General features: G+C 45.4%; 2 protein-coding genes across 3 annotated transcripts; one reads left to right on the top strand and one right to left on the bottom strand.

Moving 5' to 3' along the window:
- The first annotated feature begins 262 nt into the window (after positions 1 to 262).
- map2k4a (mitogen-activated protein kinase kinase 4a) lies at positions 263 to 18,799 on the top strand. 2 transcript variants are annotated; one of them, XM_083649090.1, is made up of 13 exons: positions 263 to 693; positions 1,541 to 1,576; positions 2,817 to 2,849; positions 5,058 to 5,160; positions 5,353 to 5,527; positions 6,522 to 6,641; positions 6,750 to 6,869; positions 6,966 to 7,017; positions 7,141 to 7,268; positions 16,836 to 16,913; positions 17,290 to 17,438; positions 17,789 to 17,834; positions 18,524 to 18,799. In XM_083649090.1, the coding sequence occupies exons 1-13, from the start codon at positions 552 to 554 to the stop codon at positions 18,641 to 18,643; spliced, it is 1,302 nt and encodes a 433-aa protein (XP_083505216.1). In that variant the 5' UTR covers positions 263 to 551; the 3' UTR covers positions 18,644 to 18,799. The 2 variants fall into 2 exon arrangements, with proteins under 2 accessions (XP_083505216.1, XP_083505217.1); XM_083649091.1 differs by lacking the exon at positions 2,817 to 2,849.
- Positions 18,800 to 19,823: 1,024 nt separating this feature from the next.
- Positions 19,824 to 24,713, bottom strand: LOC310787230 (uncharacterized protein). The gene is made up of 2 exons (XM_083648596.1): positions 24,469 to 24,713; positions 19,824 to 21,669 (listed from the first exon to the last, which is right to left on the bottom strand). Exons 1-2 carry the CDS (start codon positions 24,644 to 24,646, stop codon positions 20,597 to 20,599), a joined length of 1,251 nt encoding a protein of 416 aa, XP_083504722.1. The 5' UTR covers positions 24,647 to 24,713; the 3' UTR covers positions 19,824 to 20,596.
- Between the last annotated feature and the right edge of the window lie 135 nt (positions 24,714 to 24,848).

Here is a 24,848-nt window from a genome sequence, read left to right as displayed (position 1 = left end):
CATAGTGTTAGAAAATTGGATATCAGCCAGTCAATGTTGGATTTACAATATGATGGACAAATATTAAAGAAAATAAAACCAAAATATCTCTAGCAGCTCTCTACAAAAAAACAAAAAACAAAAACCCATGTCAGTCAAAATATTTTTCTTTTTAAGGCAAAATCCAACATCCGGCCTAGTCATGACCCTGTCGCCGCCTTGCCGTAGGTTGGGAAGCAATGGGTGTTGACATGCAAGTGTCACTTGGTCAGCTGATTGCGGGTCGTAAAGCTGCTTGGCTAGTACGCTAGTACTGCTCCAGCTAGCAGTTTATGCAGCTAGCCTAGCTGGATGTTTGTTTTCGTTAAGGTTATTACACAGTTAGCGATCAGCCCAGCCATCAACTTTTTTCATTGATATTAAACGTCGCCACCGTGCGATTTTAACTACTCTACACCCGCTATCGCGACTTGGTTTGGAGTGGGAAGTCGCCGTTAGCCTGGCTGTTATTCTGCTGCTGGCAGGGAGGGAAGGGTGAAGTTGCTCTCTCTGCATTGCAGCCTGTGCTGCTGATGGAATTCAAACACACAACAATGGCGACTCCCAGTCCTAACAACTCAACAACATCCAACAGCAGCAACAACGCAGGATCTGCAGCGCACCACCACAGCCAGCCCCAAGCTCAGCACATCACCACCATGAGCAGCATGCAGGGTAAGTGAAGCGCAGGGGATGGAAGTGAAGTACATTTTGCTTCGCCTGTCAGGAGCTCACAAATTGTTGTAGTGAAGGTTAACGTTAGCAGTGCTAGCCGTGGTGGGACTCCCCGGATCGAAAAAATATTCCCATGGGCAACGGATTGTGCCAACACACGGATCGTTTATTCCACGAGTTACTACATCTGAGAATAAATTAGCATCTTGTAGGCCACATATACGCATTTCAGCCATTGCTAACGTTACTAACGCTAGGTGTGATGTGATACATGATGGTACATCGGTTTCTCTCTTGCCTGGAGCGGAATCCGAGCCAAACTCCATTCAAACGTGTGTCAATTCAATGTTGCCAACATAAATATGTCAAATAGAGCACGATTTAATTCCAATCCAGTATTATCCACTCTACAATGCAGCATACATCCAGTCTACCAAGCAGCGCTTATTTTAACTAATTAAATGTTACCTTTTAGAATTAGTTCGCTTGATATTCCTACAAATATAAGAGTTTTGTGGTGTGGTGTGGTGTGGTGTGGTGTAGTGTAGTTATATAATAAACACACTAGTGCTTCAGAAGCGAATCATGTAAGAGAGGGTACTGTATACAGGTTTGCTGCAATGCAAGGCCACGATCTCCACGAGAGAAGGGCAGAAAGAAGCAATCAACTTCTAATGTTAAAAGTATTATTGCAACACCTCACCATCACTTGTATCCTATGGAATGAGATGAGTAAAAACCTCTTTTATTAACACCCGTATCCAAGCATCCTCTCATTCCCACCACCACTAAACCAATGCTTATTATAATGCTGTTTTTCTGTACAATGTCTCATTTTAACTTTCAGAATCCAACACCTGCTGGAGATGTCAGAGTGAAACAGGTAGCTACACACTTTATTGATTTTGTAGAGTAGGATACGCAGTTGTGAATCTTATCGGGTGTATTCTTTAGCATGGTATGACGGTATTTTCGAAAAGGGCTTTTGCTGCATTGTAAAAGACCATTCATGCCAAATGTAAAAATACCCCCCCCCCTCCTCAAAGTTAACAGAACCACAGACAAATTTTCAGACTAGACCATGGCCTCTCCCACCCGCCAAGTGCAACTTAGCTACTAATTTTTGAACACAATTATATGAATGATATTAAAGCTTACACACCTGCTTATGACACAGTTTGTACTCTCAGCACTGTGGCTGTTATTGTTTGTTTGGATTTAACTTAGTTGCATGTTGTTAAATTAATTTGATATCCTTGTTAACTTATTTTAGCCAAGGAATCTATGAGCAATGACATTCTATTATAGTGAAGTGATGCCTGATAATATTATGCCTAAACCTCTATATTTGAATTGATTAGACCGTACCAGCTGGTTGTTTGATATTTAGGTTGTTAGACATTTAGTTGTGTTGTGTAATCCTGTTTTCCTCTATATTTCCCTGACCGTTGTTTCACCCTTACCTTAATGCTAACTACCGTTGTTTCACCCTTACCTTAATGCTAACTAATGACCCCTAACTCCTGACTTGATGCTGAATGATGGTGAGCCGCCCCGAGAAAAACATGTATAAAACTGTAATGTATTTTTCCTTGCAAAATCATTTCATGATTGTAATTCATACTCATTTCCAGACCAGATCCCCCATTTTGTTTTTATTTGATTAAATCTGCAAGTTATTTTTCTCCTTTTCATTTGCTGTGTTGAAGCTGTCACACTGACTGACACACCGTGCTCTTAATTCATTGGTTCATAAATGTGTGCGCATGCAAATGCATTACTGTCCAGACAATGCATTTAACCCTGTTGATTGATCGCTGTGGTACGTCTTTGACAGCTCAGCGATGCAAGGCCAATTTCTGTGATTGGTCACCCAACGTGAAATTATTTGCCAACCAACACCCACAAAAAAAAATGCAGAATAGTTGTTAGTTTTGGGTTCATTATCATTATGAAATGGACAAGCATTTGAACAAGAATCACAATCAGGATACCCAAACAGGTGAACTGAGAACCAATGCCAAGGACCCTTTTGTACATAAAGTCCACTAATTAGTAGTTGAGGAAGCTGACAGACTTAAGGTGAAATATGAGGAAAATAAAAGCTGTCTTCTCACCTCTAGGGTTTCAGATAAACCTGTCTGGAGCTCCCCCAAGTAAGCCAACCCTCTTTTGCTACAGCACCAACAGTTCTCCTCCGTTTGTCTCCGTCTGACAGTCTGGTATGGGGGAGTCTGTCCTGTTGTTCTCAACTAATCCAAGTGAAGACTCCATGGGTTCCAGTAGGCTTGTGTGCCGGTCGTCGATCATGTTAACGGTCGATGTGATTTTGCTTAGCTCTACCTGTGTCTCTGTGTTTTTGAGCCAAGGCAATCGGACACCTGCACTGATAGGATCACATGGATTGATTTCACACAGGAGTTTCATAATAAGCCGCTGCCTTTTGTATCCCATAACTAACTGTAGGCTACTTCTGACTTTCTGTAGTCCCCCCCCCCCCCCCCCCCCAAGTCTGATTGTAGTGTGTTAGCAGCGATGTTGCTAGTGTTGTCAAAAGCATAAATATAACATAACCCATATAACATATATAATAGCAGTGTTTGTGTGTAGGGCTGGGCAATAATTAAATATTTTCGTCTTTCAGTAGAATAATATTGTGATGATGATATGTTCATTTTGGGGTATTGTGATAAACAATTCTGCTGTCTAAATGGATGATAAACAAGCAAATCTCCTTTAAAAACTCTGACAAAAGAGGTATGAAACATTTCAAAGAATATTGTTTGAAAAATGTAATGTGTTCAGTAGGATGAACATCAATTTGATCATCTAACATCATTTAACATTATGTATATATCGATTTTTTTTTGGGGGGGGGGGTGCTTATGATTATATTATTTATTTATTTTGATATTGATTCAAACCATATTGCCCAGTCCTATTTTTTATGTCACTTCTAATCGGCGCAAGCCTAAAGCTTACAGCTTTTTTCCGCAACTAGTGAAAGATAGCGTTGTTTTCGTTGATTTAGTTCCTATAAAATAGTGTAATAATGGAAGCTCTACCTCATTGGTTTTCAGTGTGCAACTAACAAGCAAAAGTCATGCCTGTAGTGTTGTTGTCACAAATACGTGTTTTTCAACCAGTTTGTATTTTTTCTTTTAGTGTGACACAGATTTTTTTTTTTTTTTCTCTTTTGGTTTTGGCATGGGGTGCACTGCAGCATAGCGCTTGCTTGTCGAGACAAGGACACACGCTTAACGTTTTCATTTCAAACAATGTTTTCCATTTACGCCTATTGGAATCTGAGCGCGCGCACACACACACACACACACACACACACACACACACACACACACACACACACACATTCTTGTGGTATTTTGGGTGGAGCAAGCGTAGGATGCTTCCCTCCATTCAAGGTGAAATCAAAGCAGTTGGCCTTGAGAAGCATGTCTCCATCCACATTCATTCCTTTTCTCCGTTTGTGTTTGTGTTTACCTTTGGGGTTTTCTGGCTCTGCATTGGGAATGTAGGCGTGTGGGATCTTAGTAGCATGCTCTGTTACTGCATTGGAAAAAGATGTAGTGCATGCCAGACACAAAGGTAGATAGTGGGGCACCTGGTGAGTATTTATAGCCTCAGTGCACTACAAAAACCCTTTAGAGCTGCACAGTGCTGGATAACTCCAAGTATTGGGCACCTATTCAAATGACAGTGGTATTAGGACAGGCCAGTGTCATCTACCGATGACAATGCATACATGCATAAGCTATTTAAGTGACTGACTGAAATAATGGGTCTTCACTTTTGTCCCAAGCGACTTTCAATAAGTACATTTTGAAAACCTTAGTCAAACCAATTACATTATATATCACGGTCTTCATCAGCCAAGCCTTCAACAGGAATAAGTACTTATCTAACCAGCACATTGTGTATCAGTGTAACTTTAAGATCTTAGGATAAACTAGCATCAGGGATTTTCCTGGTTTGGGCTTTAAAATGTGAAGGCTTACCCTGCACATGATGACTTTAACTTGGTTGAGGCCGTATGGATCGAAATTTGTCAGGAACACGATGGCAAATTTGGAATGTATTTACCGGTAGTAACATATGCATAATGCAATATCCTCGTCCTATGGAAAGCATGACGTCCATGAATTAGAGTAAATTTGAATACATTTACTTGTCCCCTCCTTGCTTTATTGGTTTCTCATTCTACGGTTTGTGTTTGTTGTTTGCACTCGGTGATGAGCACTCTGGTCCCTTTCAAGTGTGATGTGTTTGCTGTCAGTTTTTGTCCTTACAGTCGTTGCCTCGTTTGTATATCTAATGGTCGTTCTGCCTCCTCGTCCCCAAATCAGGCAAACGCAAAGCTCTGAAGTTGAACTTTGCCAATCCGCCGAACAAATCCACCACTCGATTCACGCTGAACACGGCCGGGCCGCCCTTCCAGAACCCGCACATGTAAGTAAACCTGAAACTCCTGGATTCCTGCACTCGCGTGTACTGTATGTAAACCTCTTGGGTTTTCATCTATGAGGGAGTCCGTCCCCAAAACAAACCATGGATCCCACACTTAGTGGGAACCAATCATGTTTTTCACATTTGTCTCTCTCTTACACACACACACACACACACACACACGTCTTTTGTCAGAGAGCGGATGAGGACGCACAGCATCGAGTCGTCGGGAAAGCTGAAGATCTCCCCGGAGCAGCACTGCGACTTCACGGCCGAGGATCTCAAAGACCTGGGCGAGATCGGGCGAGGGGCGTACGGCTCGGTCAGCAAGATGGTGCACAAGCCGAGTAACCAGATCATGGCAGTCAAGGTGACTTGGCGTCCTCATCCAACCTGTCTCCAGGCCATATCTTACACCCAGTGCAAGGGCAAGGGCAAGCATTATCTTTGCTAGTTTGTAACACTCAAAATCTGCCTTTCTTTTGTTTAATGACCACACGTCCTTTGATCTACTGACCCACTGATAATTAAAAGAAAAAAAGGGACATTTTGAGTGCTAGAAACTAGCAAAGATAACACTTGCACTTGCACTGGACGTAAGATATGGCCCTTCGTCTCCACTGCAGTAGAGCATGGCATCATTTCCCCCATCTATGCTTGCTCTAGTACTGAATCTAATGAGAATCCTGAACTAAACTGAGCTGACGGGTAGACTTACTAGATGAATCTGCTCTCCCTTAGAGGGGATTGATGCACCGCAGGTGGCATATCTGCAGACGTAATGTTGGATCTTTGTTGTTTGATCTCAAGCTGCAACTATTAATCAATTAGTTGTCAGCTATCTATAATATATGATCAGGCGAAGGGTGGCGCTGCGGGGCGCAGCCCACAATTGCTCAGTTGAGCGGGCGAGGCCGCGCAGCGTGCCAGGTGCGTCTGCGAGCATGTGCAGCGAGCGACGCCAGAAAGGAGCAGACGAAGCGTCCAATATTTCTAGTTAAATTAATCGCCAAATATTTATATATATGATTAATCGGTTTGAGTAATTTTTTAAGAAAAGAGAAAAAAAGTTTCCCAGATTCTTAAATGTGATTATTTTCTAGTTTCTTTACGCCTCTGACAATAAACTGAGTATCTTTGGGTTGTGGACAAAACAAGACATTTTGAGGATGTCATCTTGGGCTTTGGGAAACACTGATCGACATTTTTCGCAATTTTCTGACATTTTATAGACCAAACAACTAATCGATTAATCGAGAAAATAATCGACAGATTAATCGATAATGAAACTAATCGTTAGTTGCAGGCCTAGTTTGATTGTGTGTTTTTGATAATACTGTTATGTTGGTGTGTTTCTTCCACAGAGAATTAGATCAACAGTGGATGAAAAGGAACAGAAGCAGCTGCTCATGGACTTAGACGTGGTCATGAGAAGTAGCGACTGTCCCTACATTGTACAGTTTTATGGTGCTCTTTTCAGAGAGGTATATTGAAATTATTAGGAATATTTAATGTATGGAATATTAATCATTGAGTTTGAAATGAGTGTTATTTCTCACATGAACGCATTTATTTCTTTTGTTGTGTTTCAGGGCGACTGTTGGATATGTATGGAACTTATGTCTACCTCCTTCGACAAATTCTACAAATATGTATATTGCTCATTAGACGACGTGATTCCAGAAGAAATATTAGGCAAAATAACATTAGCTGTAAGTGTTTTGTGCACCGCATGTCTATCTGTTTTACCACAAAGTAGCCTAGCCATAGCCTTCTGACACTGAGGCTGTTTTCTGTGTTTGTTGCAGACTGTGAAAGCACTGAACCACTTAAAAGAAAACTTGAAAATAATACACAGAGGTAAGCCGATAGCCGATGCGTTCTTTCTTTGTCTTAATTTCCTTGTCGTCTTGTAAAATGAACACTAGCATAGCTCTGTTAGCACCTGCAGATGTGTTACTCTTTGCTCCGTCTCTCCCTCAGATATTAAGCCGTCTAACATCCTCCTGGACAGGAATGGGAACATAAAGCTGTGTGACTTTGGCATCAGCGGGCAGCTAGTGGACTCGATCGCCAAGACCCGAGATGCAGGGTGCAGACCATACATGGCAGTAAGTCACATGATGCAGGGTGCAGACCATACATGGCAGTAAGTCACATGATGCAGGGTGCAGACCATACATGGCAGTAAGTCACATGATGTAGGGTGTAGACCATACATGGCAGTAAGTCACATGATGCAGGGTGCTGCAGACCATACATGGCAGTAAGTCACATGATGCAGGGTGCTTCAGACCATACATGACATTAAGTCACATGATGCAGGGTGCAGACCATACATGGCAGTAAGTCACATGATGCAGGGTGCTGACCATACATGGCAGTAAGTCACATGATGCAGGGTGCAGACCATACATGGCAGTAAGTCACATGATGCAGGGTGCTGCAGACCATACATGGCAGTAAGTCACATGATGCAGGGTGCAGACCATACATGTCAGTAAGTCACATGATGCAGGGTGCAGACCATACATGGCAGTAAGTCACATGATGCAGGTGCAGACCATACATGGCAGTAAGTCACATTATGCAGGGTGCAGACCATACATGGCAGTAAGTCACATGATGCAGGGTGCAGACCATACATGGAGTAAGTCACATGATGCAGGGTGCAGACCATACATGGCAGTAAGTCACATGATGCAGGGTGCAGACCATACAGGGCAGTAAGTCACATGATGCAGGGTGCAGACCATACATGGCAGTAAGTCACATGATGCAGGGTGCAGACCATACATGGCAGTAAGTCACATGATGCAGGGTGCAGACCATACATGGCAGTAAGTCACATGATGCAGGGTGCAGACCATACAGGGCAGTAAGTCACATGATGCAGGGTGCAGACCATACATGGCAGTAAGTCACATGATGCAGGGTGCAGACCATACATGACAGTAAGTCACATGATGCAGGGTGCAGACCATACATGGCAGTAAGTCACATGATGCAGGGTGCTGCAGACCATACATGGCAGTAAGTCACATGATGCAGGGTGCAGACCATACATGGCAGTAAGTCACATGATGCAGGGTGCAGACCATACATGGCAGTAAGTCACATGATGCAGGGTGCTGCAGACCATATATGGCAGTAAGTCACATGATGCAGGGTGCAGACCATACATGGCAGTAAGTCACATGATGCAGGGTGCAGACCATACATGGCAGTAAGTCACATGATGCAGGGTGCAGACCATACATGGCAGTAAGTCACATGGGGTGTGTGTGTTTTGTGTGCTGTGGCCATCATTTGAATGGCTTTAAATTAAAGGAATACATTAATACACAAGGAATACATGAGTTTTTGAGATTGACCAATCGCTCAATTTACCCATTGAGTAGACACAAAATTCATCAATATGTCCCCTGTAGATCATTGACTCTGGTGATCCATGTTAACACTCAACCATACACTATGTTGAGTGAATATCATAAGCCAAAGTAAGAAGACTGATATTTTGGTAATAAAACATTTTTTTTTTTAATTATATGGCCGGTTGATTCATAAATCTTAAAGATGAAATAGCATTAACTCGATATAGAATAGATGATGTAGCCAGGTGTGTTTTTGGCACTATTTTCCCATCATCCACCACCTTCACTTCCTATGGAAACGGGTAAAGTAGTCCCTGGTACTCTTGCCAGTCTCCTACATAAAGCTGCCAAACTTGACCACATATCATTACTTACTACATATTTAGCTTTAGAGCTGCTACAAGTTCTCATTCAAGATCATTCGCCTACTGTCACTCAACATAGTATATGCACTGTATGCACAAGTGTTAGCATGGAGCGAATGGTATTGGTGTCCTCATGACTTGACTGGTAAGGTGACCAACAGGGGGCAGTCTCCAAAAATCTCTGCATATTCCTTTAAGAGGCTGGACTTGGGACAGCACGCTGCAGTCAAGAAGCAGGCAGAGGTACGACCAGCAGGTCAACAGTAGAGTTGAATCATCCGAAGTGAAAGACAATGTGCAGTGGTTCTGCCTGGAGTCTGGACGATACTGTGACTCTGACTAATGCTGACTCCCTCAGAGAGTCGTAAATGACAAAAGTACACAGTTCTGTCTTTGTCCAGCTTGTACTTCACTGAAACAGGATACAGATATGAGTAGAGGCAGGTGACTGACTCATCTGGTGACACACGAGAGCAGTAAGACGGTGTTGTCTGGATAGGATAATTTATGACGTATCGGTGCAGCTGGTGTGTGAACTGTGCTGAGAATAGCGAGAATTTAGTGACATAGTGCTGACTAAGGCCTGCAGGAGACAGAAGAGAAGAGAAACTTGTACCATTTCTAGAGAGCCATCAAGTCATCTATGGCCTTTAAATGTCCAGTAGATGATAGATTGACAGTCAGTAGGAAGGAATGGCCGTCTGTCATCTCACTTTTTGTGTGTGGCCTCTTTAGCCTTAGTAGCTGAAATGTCTCGGGACAGGGGTTGCTCATCCTCCAAGATGCAACTGGGAGTGTCTTGAAATTCCGAGTGTGAAAATTCAGAGCAACTGGGAGTGTCTTGAAATGCTGATAGGCAGGGAGTGTGTTTTGAAAGCCAGAAATCTTGAAGTTTTTTCAGATTCCCCCCCAAATCTCCCCAATTGGACTTGGCCGATTCCCCCTGCTGTCCTAGTCGTTGCTCCACCCACCCCCTCTGCCGATCTGGGGAGAGCCGTAGAGTAGCACATGCTTCCTCCGACACATGTGCAGTCGCCAGCTGCTTCTTTTCACCTGACAGCGAGGGATTTCACCGGCAGGACATAGCAGCGTGTGGCAGGAAATCTACCGCTACACTACCCGGAAGTGGTAATAAATAATTGTTGAGTCATTTATTGATCAACAACCTAATCAACTCCCAACAGATATATCGTAATCATTTTGTGCTCTGCGGCAGTACAAATCTTTCTCATTACCCCTTTCGTTCCTCCATTGGCCTGCATTGCATTGGCAAGGAAATTGTACAATGCTTACTGATATTGGTGACAATTTGCGGATTTCTCCAATCAGAGACATGATTGCACTTGACATGTGACATCTTAATTGCTTGCTCATGACATCATATCCTGGGTAAGCGCGGCCAGTGTGTGTGTGTGTGTGCATATGTGCTTAACTCATTCACTGCCAATATCTGACTGGCATTTTTGGCACAGGCCAAGTATTTCCATAATGTTTGGTCATCTTTCAAGACCCACAGTAAATTCTGTACTAGGACTACAGTGATGTCCAATACCTCGAAATGAAGATCTAAGTCTCTACTTTCACCCCCAAAAAGAAAGTTAGCTTTTAGCATGTTCTGTACTCTACTTATAACCCTTTTTATACACCCCATGTTCACCAAAAAAGCCTGTCTGGGAAGAGAAAAGGGCGAAAAAAGCATTTTTGTAAAAGGGCACAATCTCAGGCATAACTCACTCTCAATTCTTTTATTTTGAACTGTATTGACATCAGACATGTAAATATTATTCGTTAGGACACAAATGACAAAAAAAAAATATATATATATATATATATATACACATGAAGTGCTTTTTTTTTTACATTCAACAATACAGTTTACTCGGTGTGAGTGTGCAGACAGACAGACAGACAGACAGACAGACAGACAGACACACCGACAGACAGACAGACAGACACACACACACACACACACACACACACACACGATCCCCCTTTTAGATTTCTAACCCAACATAGGATAAGCAATAACCACGCCCTGTGGCGCTGGGATTGGCCAGGAGCAACACTGGAGGGCACGCAGCCCAGCGATTTCATGAACCAACTGAAGAGCTCTTGAGAAGGACAGCGGGCTGCTGTGAGTGCCTTCTGCCCGCTGCTGCCTAGCTGTTCCTGTGTTTATTTTTGATTTGTTCTGGTACACCCGTCCTCGTCCATGTCTCCCTGTCATATCAACTCTGCTATTTGATCGTTCCCGTTTTCCCCTCGGCTATTCAACACGTCCTCACCGCCCTCGCAAACTGATCGATCATTTCCTCATTCCTCCGATGATCAAACACATCTCTTGATTACTTTCTCCCGTTTTCTCCTGGCTGGCACAGAGGAAGGCGACTCCAGCTCGTGCAGCGCGCCGAGGGCGTTTCAATGGCGTTTCTCCTGTCTGCACAAGGAAGCGTTACCCGTTCTCTGCTTTTCCTCTTGCTCAATTTCAAAACAACAGCTGCGGTATGTGTTTGATCGCGTGCTGTCGGCTACCCTTTGAAGGCAGGGACCTGTGTCTGTGTCACAGGCTGGGCAAGTGTTTGCTGCAGGCGCTGCACCAATAAAAACAAAAACACGTCAAACACGTCCTTGGCGGGGAAGGCCATTGCTGATATTCAGTCAATTCAGTCTTTGGCGGTGAATGAGTTAACATGAAGAACACCAAACTGCTGGCAGTGATCTCCGCATGTCGTAAGTCAGTGGAGTTTATTTTTTGTGGCAGGTTTATGTTGATGTGGGTCGACAACCCCCCCCCCCCCCCCCCCCGGGCCGTCTGCCTCCACAGCAGTTTCCATTCTAAATTTGGTGAGGGGTTATCAGGACGCCACGGCACACACCCGCCACGCGCGCTCTGAAAGGCCAAGGAAGGACGGCTCCATTCATGTCTTGGTTTGACTGAAGCCACCTATAAGACAAGAGCGTCCCACACAGCTGTGAGCTCACGGCGCAGGAATCCAGTTTCCTGTGTCCAGTCGGCAGCCCCGCCCCCACCGCTTGTTCCTACAGGCTGTCTGCCCCGTCAGTCGCCTGAGAGACAGCCCCGTCCCCACCGCTTGTTCCTATAGGCTGTCTGCCTCGTCAGTCGCCTGAGAGACAGCCCCGCCCCCACCGCTTGTCCCTACAGGCTGTCTGCCTCGTCAGTCGCCTGAGAGACAGCCCCGCCCCCACCGCTTGTTCCTACAGGCTGTCTGCCCCGTCAGTCGCCTGAGAGACAGCCCCGCCCCCACAGCTTGTTCCTACAGGCTGTCTGCCTTGTCAGTCGCCTGAGAGACAGCCCCGCCCCCACCGCTTGTTCCTACAGGCTGTCTGCCTTATCAGTCGCCTGAGAGACAGGCTGCCATCCAAAAAGACCATCGTCCACAGTAATGCAGCCGAGTCGGGTTTAGAGTTGGTACCCACAGCTTTTGGCATTAATCTGGTGGTAACGGTTAAGTTGTTTTATCTGACCTGATGATCATATTTTGGCAGAAAAAAATGTCATGCAAAAAGTAAAGAGCCTTTATTATTTATTGCTAATGCATAGCATACACAGACACAGGTTTAAACATGTTTGTTGTAGAATAAATTAAAGTAAGAGTTCTTGAGTGAGAGATTCGGCTTACTTGAAGATGACATAACGGATAAGTTGATACAGAGGCACAGTACAGTAAGTTGTGGCACAGAGATGACATCATGTGGGATGAAACGTCAGATAGTGTGGAGACACAGTGGTATTGCTGATGAGGACAGGACATTATAGATTATAATTTCTATGAGGTCATGTGAGACTAAATGTGTGTGAATGTTGAGGAGAGATGTGTATGATTGAGATGTGCCTACACATTGTTGACTATTCTATTAGATCCTAACTATAATGGGCACATGTCAACAGAAGATGTTCTCCAACAATGTTTAAACAGCACAGACGCATTGGGGCACATACATAGTCTTCCTCAGAGTGCATAATATTTTGGACTGTTATATCTGGATCTGCAACGTTTAGTTGATTAATCGATCATGAGAAAATATTTTTTTATAATCAATTTATCGTTTAGACACATTTTTAAGAAAAAAATAAAATCAAAATCAAAGAAAAAAATTATCTCGTCCCAGGTTCTTAATGTGAACCCCCCCCATTTTTTTTTAGTGTTATGTGACTGTAAACTGATCATCTTTGGGTTGGGGACTGTTGGCCAGGACAAAAGAAGACATTTGAGGATGTCATCCTGGGCTTTGGTTAAAAACCAAAAAGCGTTTAGTGGATCTGGTTGTATTTGATCATGACTGTGTGAATGCAGACTTCTTGTCCAGTCTGGGCAGATGTGAGCCAGGCTTGATGCTGCAGGCTGCCGTCGTAGCATCAAACTAACACATCCGTGCTGCAGCACAGACTGTCCCGCGCTGCTGGGTGGGTGCTGCAGCACAGACTGTCCCGCGCTGCTGGGTGGGTGCTGCAGCACAGACTGTCCCGCGCTGCTGGGTGGGTGACATCAGCATCTCATTCAGGCAGAGAGGTGCTTCCTCCTCTCTTCAGAGAGGTGCTTCCTCCTCTCTGCAGAGCGGCTGGATGATCAATGCAGGATTCTGCCAGTGGCACTGGCAGAATCCTGAACCACTTCCTTGGCATCTGTTCTCTTTCCTCTGCTTTGTAACGGGCCTGGAGGGGAGGTTGTCTCCTCTCTTTCCTCTGCTTTGTAACGGGTGTGGAGGGGAGGTTGTCTCCTCTTTCCTCTGCTTTGTAACGGGTGTGGAGGGGAGGTTGTCTCCTCTCTTTCCTCTGCTTTGTAATGGGTGTGGAGGGGAGGTTGTCTCCTCTCTTTCCTCTGCTTTGTAACGGGTGTGGAGGGGAGGTTGTCTCCTCTCTTTCCTCTGCTTTGTAACGGGTCTGGAGGGGAGGTTGTCTCTTCTCTTTCCTCTGCTTTGTAACGGGTGTGGAGGGGAGGTTGTCTCCTCTCTTTCCTCTGCTTTGTAACGGGTGTGGAGGGGAGGTTGTCTCCTCTTTCCTCTGCTTTGTAACGGGTGTGGAGGGGAGGTTGTCTCCTCTCTTTCCTCTGCTTTGTAATGGGTGTGGAGGGGAGGTTGTCTCCTCTCTTTCCTCTGCTTTGTAATGGGTGTGGAGGGGAGGTTGTCTCTTCTCTTTCCTCTGCTTTGTAACGGGTGTGGAGGGGAGGTTGTCTCCTCTCTTTCCTCTGCTTTGTAACGGGTCTGGAGGGGAGGTTGTCTCTTCTCTTTCCTCTGCTTTGTAACGGGTGTGGAGGGGAGGTTGTCTCCTCTCTTTCCTCTGCTTTGTAACGGGTGTGGAGGGGAGGTTGTCTCCTCTCTTTCCTCTGCTTTGTAACGGGTCTGGAGGGGAGGTTGTCTCTTCTCTTTCCTCTGCTTTGTAACGGGTCTGGAGGGGAGGTTGTCTCCTCTCTTTCCTCTGCTTTGTAACGGGTGTGGAGGGGAGGTTGTCTCCTCTCTTTCCTCTGCTTTGTAACGGGTCTGGAGGGGAGGTTGTCTCTTCTCTTTCCTCTGCTTTGTAACGGGTGTGGAGGGGAGGTTGTCTCCTCTCTTTCCTCTGCTTTGTAACGGGTGTGGAGGGGAGGTTGTCTCCTCTTTCCTCTGCTTTGTAACGGGTGTGGAGGGGAGGTTGTCTCCTCTCTTTCCTCTGCTTTGTAATGGGTGTGGAGGGGAGGTTGTCTCCTCTCTTTCCTCTGCTTTGTAATGGGTGTGGAGGGGAGGTTGTCTCCTCTCTTTCCTCTGCTTTGTAACGGGTGTGGAGGGGAGGTTGTCTCCTCTTTCCTCTGCTTTGTAATGGGTGTGGAGGGGAGGTTGTCTCCTCTCTTTCCTCTGCTTTGTAATGGGTGTGGAGGGGAGGTTGTCTCCTCTCTTTCCTCTGCTTTGTAACGGGTGTGGAGGGGAGGTTGTCTCCTCTCTTTCCTCTGCTTTGTAATGGGTGTGGAGGGGAGGTTGTCTCCTCTCTTTCCTCTGCTTTGTAATGGGTGTGGAGGGGAGGTTGTCTCCTCTCTTTCCTCTGCTTTGTAACGGGTGTGGAGGGGAGGTTGTCTCCTCTTTCCTCTGCTTTGTAATGGGTGTGGAGGGGAGGTTGTCTCCTCTCTTTCCTCTGCTTTGTAATGGGTGTGGAGGGGAGGTTGTCTCCTCTCTTTCCTCTGCTTTGTAACGGGTGTGGAGGGGAGGTTGTCTCCTCTTTCCTCTGCTTTGTAATGGGTGTGGAGGGGAGGTTGTCTCTTCTCTTTCCTCTGCTTTGTAACGGGTGTGGAGGGGAGGTTGTCTCTTCTCTTTCCTCTGCTTTGTAACGGGTCTGGAGGGGAGGTTGTCTCCTCTCTTTCCTCTGCTTTGTAACGGTGTGGAGGGGAGGTTGTCTCCTCTCTTTCCTCTGCTTTGTAATGGGTGTGGAGGGGAGGTTGTCTCTTCTCTTTCCTCTGCTTTGTAATGGGTGTGGAGGTGAGGTTGTCTCCTCTCTTTCCTCTGCTTTGTAACGGGTGTGGAGGGGAGGTTGTCTCCTCTCTTTCCTCTGCTTTGTAACGGTGTGGAGGGGAGGTTGTCTCCTCTCTTTCCTCTGCTTTGTAACGGTGTGGAGGGGAGGTTGTCTCCTCTCTTTCCTCTGCTTTGTAATGGGTGTGGAGGGGAGGTTGTCTCTTCTCTTTCCTCTGCTTTGTAATGGGTGTGGAGGGGAGGTTGTCTCCTCTCTTTCCTCTGCTTTGTAATGGGTGTGGAGGGGAGGTTGTCTCCTCTCTTTCCTCTGCTTTGTAATGGGTCTGGAGGGGAGGTTGTCTCCTCTCTTTCCTCTGCTTTGTAACGGTGTGGAGGGGAGGTTGTCTCTTCTCTTTCCTCTGCTTTGTAATGGGTCTGGAGGGGAGGTTGTCCCCTCTCTTTCCTTTGCTTTGTAACGGGTGTGGAGGGGAGGTCGTCGGTGAGGGAGGTGGCAGAAGCGGTCGCCTGTAAGGCATGCAGAGCCACGCTCCGGTCTTGTGAGGAGGTTAGGAATGACAAAACTTCCAGAGCTGAATGCGTCTTGTCGCGGCGTGCTCTGCAGGTGAAAACATGCCCAGAGGTGATGAGGCCACTTGGTATTCCTTCAGGAAACACACATGCACCGGCTTATTTTGGAACACATAGAACGTGAGAAAGGAAATATTAAGATCACAATTGTGTTCTCATGGCTTAAAAAAAACCTCCCAAGTCCAGGCTCTCCCGTACCACAGTTCAGGTCATAAAGCCACTTGGGCTGTGTTCAAGTTATTGAGTTTGAGTAAGATGAAAGGTTTTCATCAACACCTTGTTTAGAAACCAATTTTGGACGTTCCTCTTAAGCAATTAATATCAGCCTCTGTGACTTGGAAATTGCAGTTCATATTGCGCCTTGATTACTAAATGTGTATGACACCTGATCTCTGAAAGACTTCCAGATTTACCAGACTGAATTTGCGGCAAGAAATATCTCACAATTTGAGTTTCAATTTGAACACTACCGTCTACTTCTGTTATTAGTGTCACGGGAACAAAGTACTGCGTCTAGCATTTTGCTGGTTCACATGCAGAATCACCAGTGCACAACTATGAAAGTTTGCACCACCATTAGACACCAATAGACCCTTTTCATTGGGGCCATTTTGTGTCGAAAAGGCAGGGTAAACACAGGTGCAAGCAAAATAGTTTCCAACTTCCAATCATGGAAGTTGGAAACCCTCATCATTTGCTTGCACCTGTGTTTACCCTGCCTTTTTTTATATGCCACAATAACACATTTGTTCATAATGTTTCCTTTGTTTTAGTTTCATGTACAATTGCGGTATCGGAGAGCACTTGTGGTTGTTTGAGACATCTCAGGCGCTCTCAAGTATCGTTCCTCTTTGAAATCCACAATGGATTTTGTTGTTGTTGTTTTTACATATGTCATTATTTTCTGTTTAATCCACAGCCAGAGAGAATAGACCCCAGTGCTTCCAGGCAAGGCTATGACGTGCGATCAGATGTATGGAGTTTGGGAATCACACTGGTGAGTCCATGGCATCGAATGCTGTCTTGACTCTGACAGTTAAAACAAACAAAAAACTATTTCAGACCCTATTTTTTCTACCATGTTATGAAAGTTTATTTTCAGTTAATTTTCATTATGAAATTAAATAAAGGTTAACACAATATGCCAAGCATGTTTTGTGTACATCATGTATGCTTTAATAAACACAGTTGGGCATTTCTTAGTGTTTTTCTTACACTTCATCTTACAGTGCTGCTGTTAATTAGCTATGTTCAATCGGACGTGGGCCATTTTTGCATTTTGTTTGTTTAGTTTGGCTGTTCCAGTTGTCATTGAAACGTCTTGTGCAGATGCCCTGACTCTGCCTCTGTGTTGGTCTCCATGTGTGTTTCAGTATGAGCTGGCCACAGGGCGATTCCCCTACCCCAAGTGGAACAGTGTGTTTGACCAGTTGACCCAGGTGGTGAAGGGAGACCCTCCACAACTCAGCAACTCAGAGGAGAGGCGCTTCTCTCCCAAATTCATCGCCTTTGTCAATCTGTGGTAAGAAAACAACCGCTGCCAATGCTTTTTGAACAGCTGGAACATGTTGCCGAGCAGAACAGCCGGCCACAGATATGAAGAAAAAATTGTCAATTTCCTCATTGTTCTGATGACATGAAACATAGCCTGTGTTAGAGGTTGACGACGTTTTCTGTTGTCATGGGCTGTTTGCTGCTCTTGAGCGAGCTACTGTAACTTGTCCCAATTTCCCCCCGGGGATCATTAAAGTCTTTCTGATTCTGATTCTGTCCCCCTGGTGGACAAAATGTGCCTTGCCCTCAATCTAAGAAATAAAGTGAACTTCTTTCTCTGCTGAATTGACATATTTCTAATTTTCTCCCTTTCTCAAGCCTTACAAAGGATGAGTCAAAAAGGCCAAAGTACAAAGAGCTGCTGGTGAGTTAAAGGCCTTAAAAAGTATTAAAATGTCTTAAATACAGCTGTTGGAGGTCTTATTATTTCCACCGTTGTGTAATGACAGGTTCTTTTCTTCTGCATGTCAACTCTTAAATTGGCACGGAATTTATAACTTCATCATCAGTTATGTTCATTTAGAAACAGGCTGGTTTTGCCAGATTTTTTTTAAAATATCTTTTGGTTTGAACTCAATCCCGGGTAGCAATAGAATCTTCTCTTATATGTGGCTTACTGAAATCTGCAGATACCTTGTTGCCAAAAGAGAGCAGCTATGAGGTTTTATACTTGTACGTAATGCAATTCGACCTTTTCACTTCCCACCCAATTCACCTATTTTGTGTCTAAAAGGCAGGAAGTAACAGGTGCAAGCAAAACATGACGGTTTCCAATTTCCAATCCATTAGGTGATCCAGTGCCGGGGCCCTTGTTACTGTTTTGGTTGCACCTGTTTTACTTCCTGCCTTTTAGACACAAAATGGGTGAATTGGATGTGAAATGAAAAAGGCTAATATTATATATATATATATATATTTATTTTTTATTTATTTTACTGATCCTGGCAGAACTTAACGGTTCAGAACTGCTTGATGGTTGATTCTGGTACTTTTGTGTATTTCCTGTGAGGAAATTCTTATTGATGTTTACCTTTCTGTGATTTCCCCCCACAGAAACACCCATTCATTCAGATGTACGAGGAGCGCGCCCCCTCTGTCGATGTTGCCAGCTACGTCTGCAGGATCCTGGATCAGATGCCGGCCTCCCCCAGCTCGCCCATGTATGTGGATTGATAGTCGGACGAGATGAAAAAAAGATGAAATGAAATAAAATAAACAGCAGCCTGAAACAATAATGACATCAACAACAAAAATGGCGAACAAAAAAAAAAGTAAAGAAAAGAAAAAAGTAAACAAAAACCTGGTGTAAATTTGCTTGGTCCCCTTATTGCAGTGTTAAAGAGAAGAATTGTAAAGTCTAAAAAAACACCATGTGCAATAAAAGTGGTGTACATTTCAGTCACATTTGTATAATATATCAATATTCACACACTTCTGTCTCTCATCCACAAACACACTTATGTAAGTATAGTAGCTGAATCAATCAACCATGGTCTTGACTCATCTTGATGTGAGGCCGCTTCTCTAAAGTCAATAGTGCAGTGATTTAAACACAGTATATTATAGTTATACAGTAGAACTAAAATCACATGTGGAATATTTGATTTGGAGATTCTTCACCATACTGGAATCATGCTCTTTGTGAATTTGCCCCCCCCCCACCTCTTCCGTGTCTGTGAGTTAAAGCATTGTGTTTGGTATCTTAATGGAACTTGGCTTCTTAGGGTATTAAGCAATTGAAAAGGTTAACGCGTCGGAGGGCAGAATCATGTTATACCTGCTGTCCATCCCAACGCTGTGAGCTTGCTTTCCTCACTGTGCAATGGACTCTGTGCTGATATATGAATAAAGAGAGAGGAGGAGAAAAAATGGTTGTGTTGACTTATTTATTTATTGTGGGAAATTAGGTCGCTGCAGAATCAAAAAGTAACAGGATCGTGCAGAGAAAAAAGAAGACTGCCAAGAGAGAAGAAAACTGAATATAAGCACACACGTAGAAAATAAAAATCGAAATACCAGAGTCTGGTATGGGACCTTTGTTGACCATCACCCCCCACTTGACTCATTTCCTGTCTCTCTCCACTGTACTGACCAACAGAAGCACTGACAAACAGAATTGTCATAAAAAAGAAAAGCGAGCACAGGGTGTCCTGGTGGCTCACCTGGCAGAGCGCGTACCACTAGCCTTAGTCCTTTATATGGCCAACCCGGGTTCGAATCCGACCCGTGGTCCTTTGCCACGTCATCCCCTCTCCCCACCCTTCCTGTTTATCTACTATCCTATCTAATAAAGGCAAAAATGCCCCCCCCCCCCAAAAAAAAAGAAGTGAGCACCAACCCACTAATCCTGCTTCATGAGACAAGCCCCAGGTCATAAAACACGACCACGGAGAAAGAAAAAAACACTTCCGATAAGAGACTTTTCAAGCACTGGTACTCTGTCAGGGTTTTTCCCTGCATAGAATTATAAGCCGGCCACCTCTGTCAAATTTCGTGCTGCCTCCAACTCTTGACAAAACACTCACAGGTGTCTTCATGGAAAACACTATTTTCTAACAAGCGTTGCACTCAGATTTTCTGTCATTTGTAATTGCGGCGTTACGCCGATGTGCTGGCAATGTATTAATTAGGGATGCACCGATAGCAAAATCCTGGGCCGATGCGATACAGATGTTTAAAATAACAATTTTGCTGATATTTCTATGCCTTTTTTGACAGGGAAACAAAGAAACCTTCATTATAAACAAATAACTGGCCTGTTTTAAAGTCTTTTGAGCCCTTCGTCACACTATCTTTGAATGAGCACAAATTCAATCATCCCGCTAATGTAATTATGAAACAAACAACAAATTATGTGACCCAACTGATGGGCTAAATATCGGTGAACGGTATCTTTTTTTGCAGATGGCCGATTGCAGTCAACAAGGCCAACAATATCAGCCGATACCGATATACGGCCGATATATCGGTGCATTCCTAATTTAATGTTAAATATCGTTAATCAAGTTATTTGTTTAAACAGCAGCCTTCTGAGTACCTTTGCATAGTCAAATCGGTGCATAATCAACATAGAAAATGTCTATTTTCATAAAAAAGAAAAAGAAAAACATTACTGTATATGTCCACCTATCGGTAAGTGGTGAATTTCCCCCCACTAAAATCAGTACTAGTCTCAAAAATCCCATATCGATCGGGCTCTAGTACCACCTCCGCCTCATTTTGAGCCAGGAAAAACCCTGTCTGTGCAACTCTAGCATGGACAGACATGTGCTTCCTCAGTTTTGAGCTGCTGGTGAAGCCTCCTCCACAGACGCTGCATCTGTATGGCCTCTCCCCTGTATGGCTCCTCATGTGTACTGTCAGCTCTGTTTTTTGAATGAATGCTTTCTCGCAAGTGTTGCACTTATACGGCTTTTCCCCTGTATGTGTCCTCACGTGATCTGTCAGCATAGTCTTTTTAGTGAACGCTCTTCCGCAAGTGTTGCACTTATAAGGCTTTTCCCCTGTATGTGTCCTTATGTGATCGGTCAGGTTTGATTTTTTAGCGAAAGCTTTCCCGCAAGTGTCGCATCTGAAAGGCTTTTCCCCTGTGTGGATTCTCACGTGGATTTTCAAGGTGTCTGTACGGCTAAAGGTTTTCCCGCAAGTGTCACATCTGAAAGGCTTCCCCCCCGTGTGGGATCTCATGTGAATTTTTAACTTAGTCAAGTAAGAAAACTCTTTACTGCAACTGTTGCACTTGTAGGTTTTCTTGATTGGTTTTGGCTCAGTACCCCTAGTTGATCCTGCGTAGCCACAGCCGGATGCTTTGTAACCTTGGCTCTCAGCTACATTCCAGTTGTAAGAGAGGAGGTGGCGCTCACTGTCTGGTTCCGATACTGCTGCAGAGGTGTCTCTGTCCGATTCAGATGAGATGTTGGCTACAGCCTCTTTCTCTGCTACATTCCGGGTTTGGTAAGGATCTGAATGCAGAGACTGATGTTCACTGGGGTCACTTGCATCACATGTAGGAGTCAACTTAAAGATATCGGCCTCCTCCCACAGTAAAGGCTGCTCTCCCTCCTGACTGGTGTAGAGTTCTTCATGTTCCTCTTTAATCTGTGGAGGCTCTGGGTCCTGACCCAGCCTGATGTTCCTCTGCTGGTTACAGTGCTGCTGGTCAAGGAGAACCTCCTCCTTAACAAGTGGCTCTTGGGGATCTGAAGGGGGGGAGGAAAAAGTAAATACTCTTATTATAGTGGTAGGAACAATAGGGACACTTGATTATAAATATTGTAACGTATCGGTGATACGCCAAGGAACGGAGAGTTGTAGTTGGTACAGGTTCTTTATTCACAGGCTTCTTTAGCTCCTAGCAGCTAGCTTCACACAGCTAGCTCTACACACAACAACCGGTCTCGCTCCCTCCATAGCTTGACTCACATCCGGCCTGCGGCCGCTGGTCATATATACCCCCTTTCCCTTAGGAACACACCCACACACATTAGTTCCTAGCTACAATCCAGACACTTATGTTGCACATCACATTACAGGTAATACCTGGATTACCTGAAACGCTACATACTCCTCACCCAACATTTGTTAACGCCCACGTTAACACCCACAACCCACACATATCCCCCTGTACCAAAACACACCACCCCACAACATTTTGTATTCCCCCAATTTGTCTCTTATTTTTCAGCACACTTTTCAATTTCCGTTCCACCACCACCATTTGCATTTCTTTTCATTTCTTCCTCTTTTCCCATTCCAATAGCCCTTTTCTTTTTTCACACATTTCAATTTAACTCAAACCCATCACATTGACATCATTTCTTTCCTCTTTCCCCATTCATTTAAATTCAACCCCCATATCATTTCAGTTCGACAATAACCCCAACATTTACATCATTCTTTTTCCATTACCTTCATTTAAACCTTTTTTCTTACTCACATTATCCCACTTCACTTCAACCACTATTTCCATCCCCCCTTTTAAAGCTTCTGTCCCACCCGAAGCACGCTAGTCCCGCTCAACCCCCAGTGGGGTTAGTCCTCTGCAGTGTAACTCTTTTCGGTCCCCCCTCTGTGACCCACAGACCTCACACTCCCTGCAGTATCTCCGCACGTCCTCCTTTTGTTTGCCCCAGTAGAAATGTCCACGGATGAGGCTGAGTGTCTCTTCGGGCCCACGATCACCGTATGGGCCCTCGTGCATCCACTTCAGTGCCAATTCTCGCAGGCAACCGGGTACAACCCACTGGGTCCCGCTTTTCCCGTGCCCCTTTCTCTCTAAAACCCCAGCTCCACCCAGTTGCAGGTCCGAAAACATGTTCCACAGTCCTTTCGTGGCACCGGAAAACATGTGAATCTCCTCCACAGGGGGCCGGCGTCCGGCCGCCACCCACGCATACACCGGACCGATATCCGCATCCTCCATCTGTCTGCGTCTCCGCTCATGCCCGTCGACCTCCCAGATGGCCCTGTCGTCGACGTCCAGCTCTTGCACTCGCTCGTCCTCCCGTCCCGCTCCCCCAGGGGGCGGCGTGTTGAGGACAGCAGGGCGAACACCATCGGCGTCGATCTTCACCTCGGCTTTCTGCAGAGCAGCCGTGGGGGCTGTGTAGCGGCTTGGTTGGGCCGTCTCCTCCGGCCTTGACCCCTCTCGCTCCCCCGGGGACACGAGTGCCGCTCCCCCGACTCCAACAGCTCTGCAGATGATGTCGCTCACTTCCCTCTGGCTGTTCAAAACGATCCCCGCTCTCCTGATGATGATGTCCCCCTCTACCGGCTGGTATGCAGAGCAGCTAGCCTGGGCCGGCTCAACAGTCACTCTCCTGCCCAGAACAATCGGCTCTGCACTGCTCCGCTGCTCCGCCACTTGTTGCTCAGGCTGCTCCACTGTCTGTGTGTCTCTTCCAGCGTTCACACTCTTAGTGCAGTCTCTAGCTAAATGTTCAGGCGACTGGCAAGTCCAACAAAGCCTCACTCGACACTCTCTAGCTATGTGTCCCGATCCACCGCATGCCCAGCAGGCTCCCTGCTGTCCCCAGTACCTTTGCTCCGCATGCCCGGTCCGTCTCCCGGAACCGTCTCGGCACCACCTCGCCTCGTGGCCCGGTTCTCCACAGCTCCAACACAGTCTTTGCGGCTCCTCCGTCCGCTTCTCTCCGTGCTGCGCGACCTCTCGTAGCAGCTCCATAAGCCCCTCTGCCCAGGCTGGTATCGTCTCCAACAGCCGTCTGACTTCTTTCAACACACGGGCTTCCATGGCCGCCAGCGCCGAGCTGATCTCTGTCGTCAGCTCTTCTTTTCTCCCGTTCGCCGACAGGCATTCTTCTAATCGCACCATCACACGTGGCGCTCGTAGCAGCTAGCTCACACAGCTAGCTCGCTACCGCTAGGTCGCTCGAGCCTTTGATCTCCAACTTTTCCTCCGCCGTTCCTCCTCACTCTCTCCCCTCTCGACCGAATCAGGCGTTACCGCTTCACTTCTGACACCAATGTAACGTATCGGTGATACGCCAAAGAACGGAGAGTTGTAGTTGGTACAGGTTCTTTATTCACAGGCTTCTTTAGCTCCTAGCAGCTAGCTTCACACAGCTAGCTCTACACACAACAACCGGTCTCGCTCCCTCCATAGCTTGACTCACATCCGGCCTGCGGCCGCTGGTCATATATACCCCCTTTCCCTTAGGAACACACCCACACACATTAGTTCCTAGCTACAATCCAGACACTTATGTTGCACATCACATTACAGGTAATACCTGGATTACCTGAAACGCTACAATATATTAGATATTAGGCTTTCATTTAATTTCAGGAGCATGTAGTCAGCCCCGCCAAGCAATGTATTAACTCGAGTAAATCAATCAGAGCCATTATCATCTAATTTCTACATTGTGCAGCAAAGCCAGTGTGAGATTGCTAGTTACTATATAATGGGTGACATACCTTTAAATTAATTGTCTCTCACTTAGAAGAATATTATTGTACAACATGGTTTTACAAACCTGTCCTGTGTGACGTTAGCTTGATCTCAGGCTTCAAAACTATATCCAGCAGGCTGCGCTGACGATGGATTTCCTCCTCGTAAGCTACTATCGTTTTTTCAAACACTCCTAATATTTCCTCAGCAGCCGCAGTTAGTCGCTCGTTGACGAACGTCCTCAAACACTGGACTGTAGACATTTCCACTGAACATGTGCTGAGCCTGAGACCAGTAGGCTATAGTACAAGCAACGCAGCTAAAGGTAAACCAACCACAACCAACTCCTTTAGCCAAGCTAACTAGCTTTCGCACAAGAAGACGTGTTGTGGTGGTCAAGCAAGGAGGTTCTTGGATAACAGCGTTCGTTTTGCTGATGAAACTCATGTTGACGATTCTCTCCCC

Source organism: Poromitra crassiceps (assembly GCF_964638095.1).
Source record: "Poromitra crassiceps genome assembly, chromosome: 13".
NCBI lineage: Eukaryota > Metazoa > Chordata > Actinopteri > Beryciformes > Melamphaidae > Poromitra > Poromitra crassiceps.
Note: the sequence above shows the minus strand (reverse complement) of the source record. Positions and strands in the feature narration are given on the sequence as shown.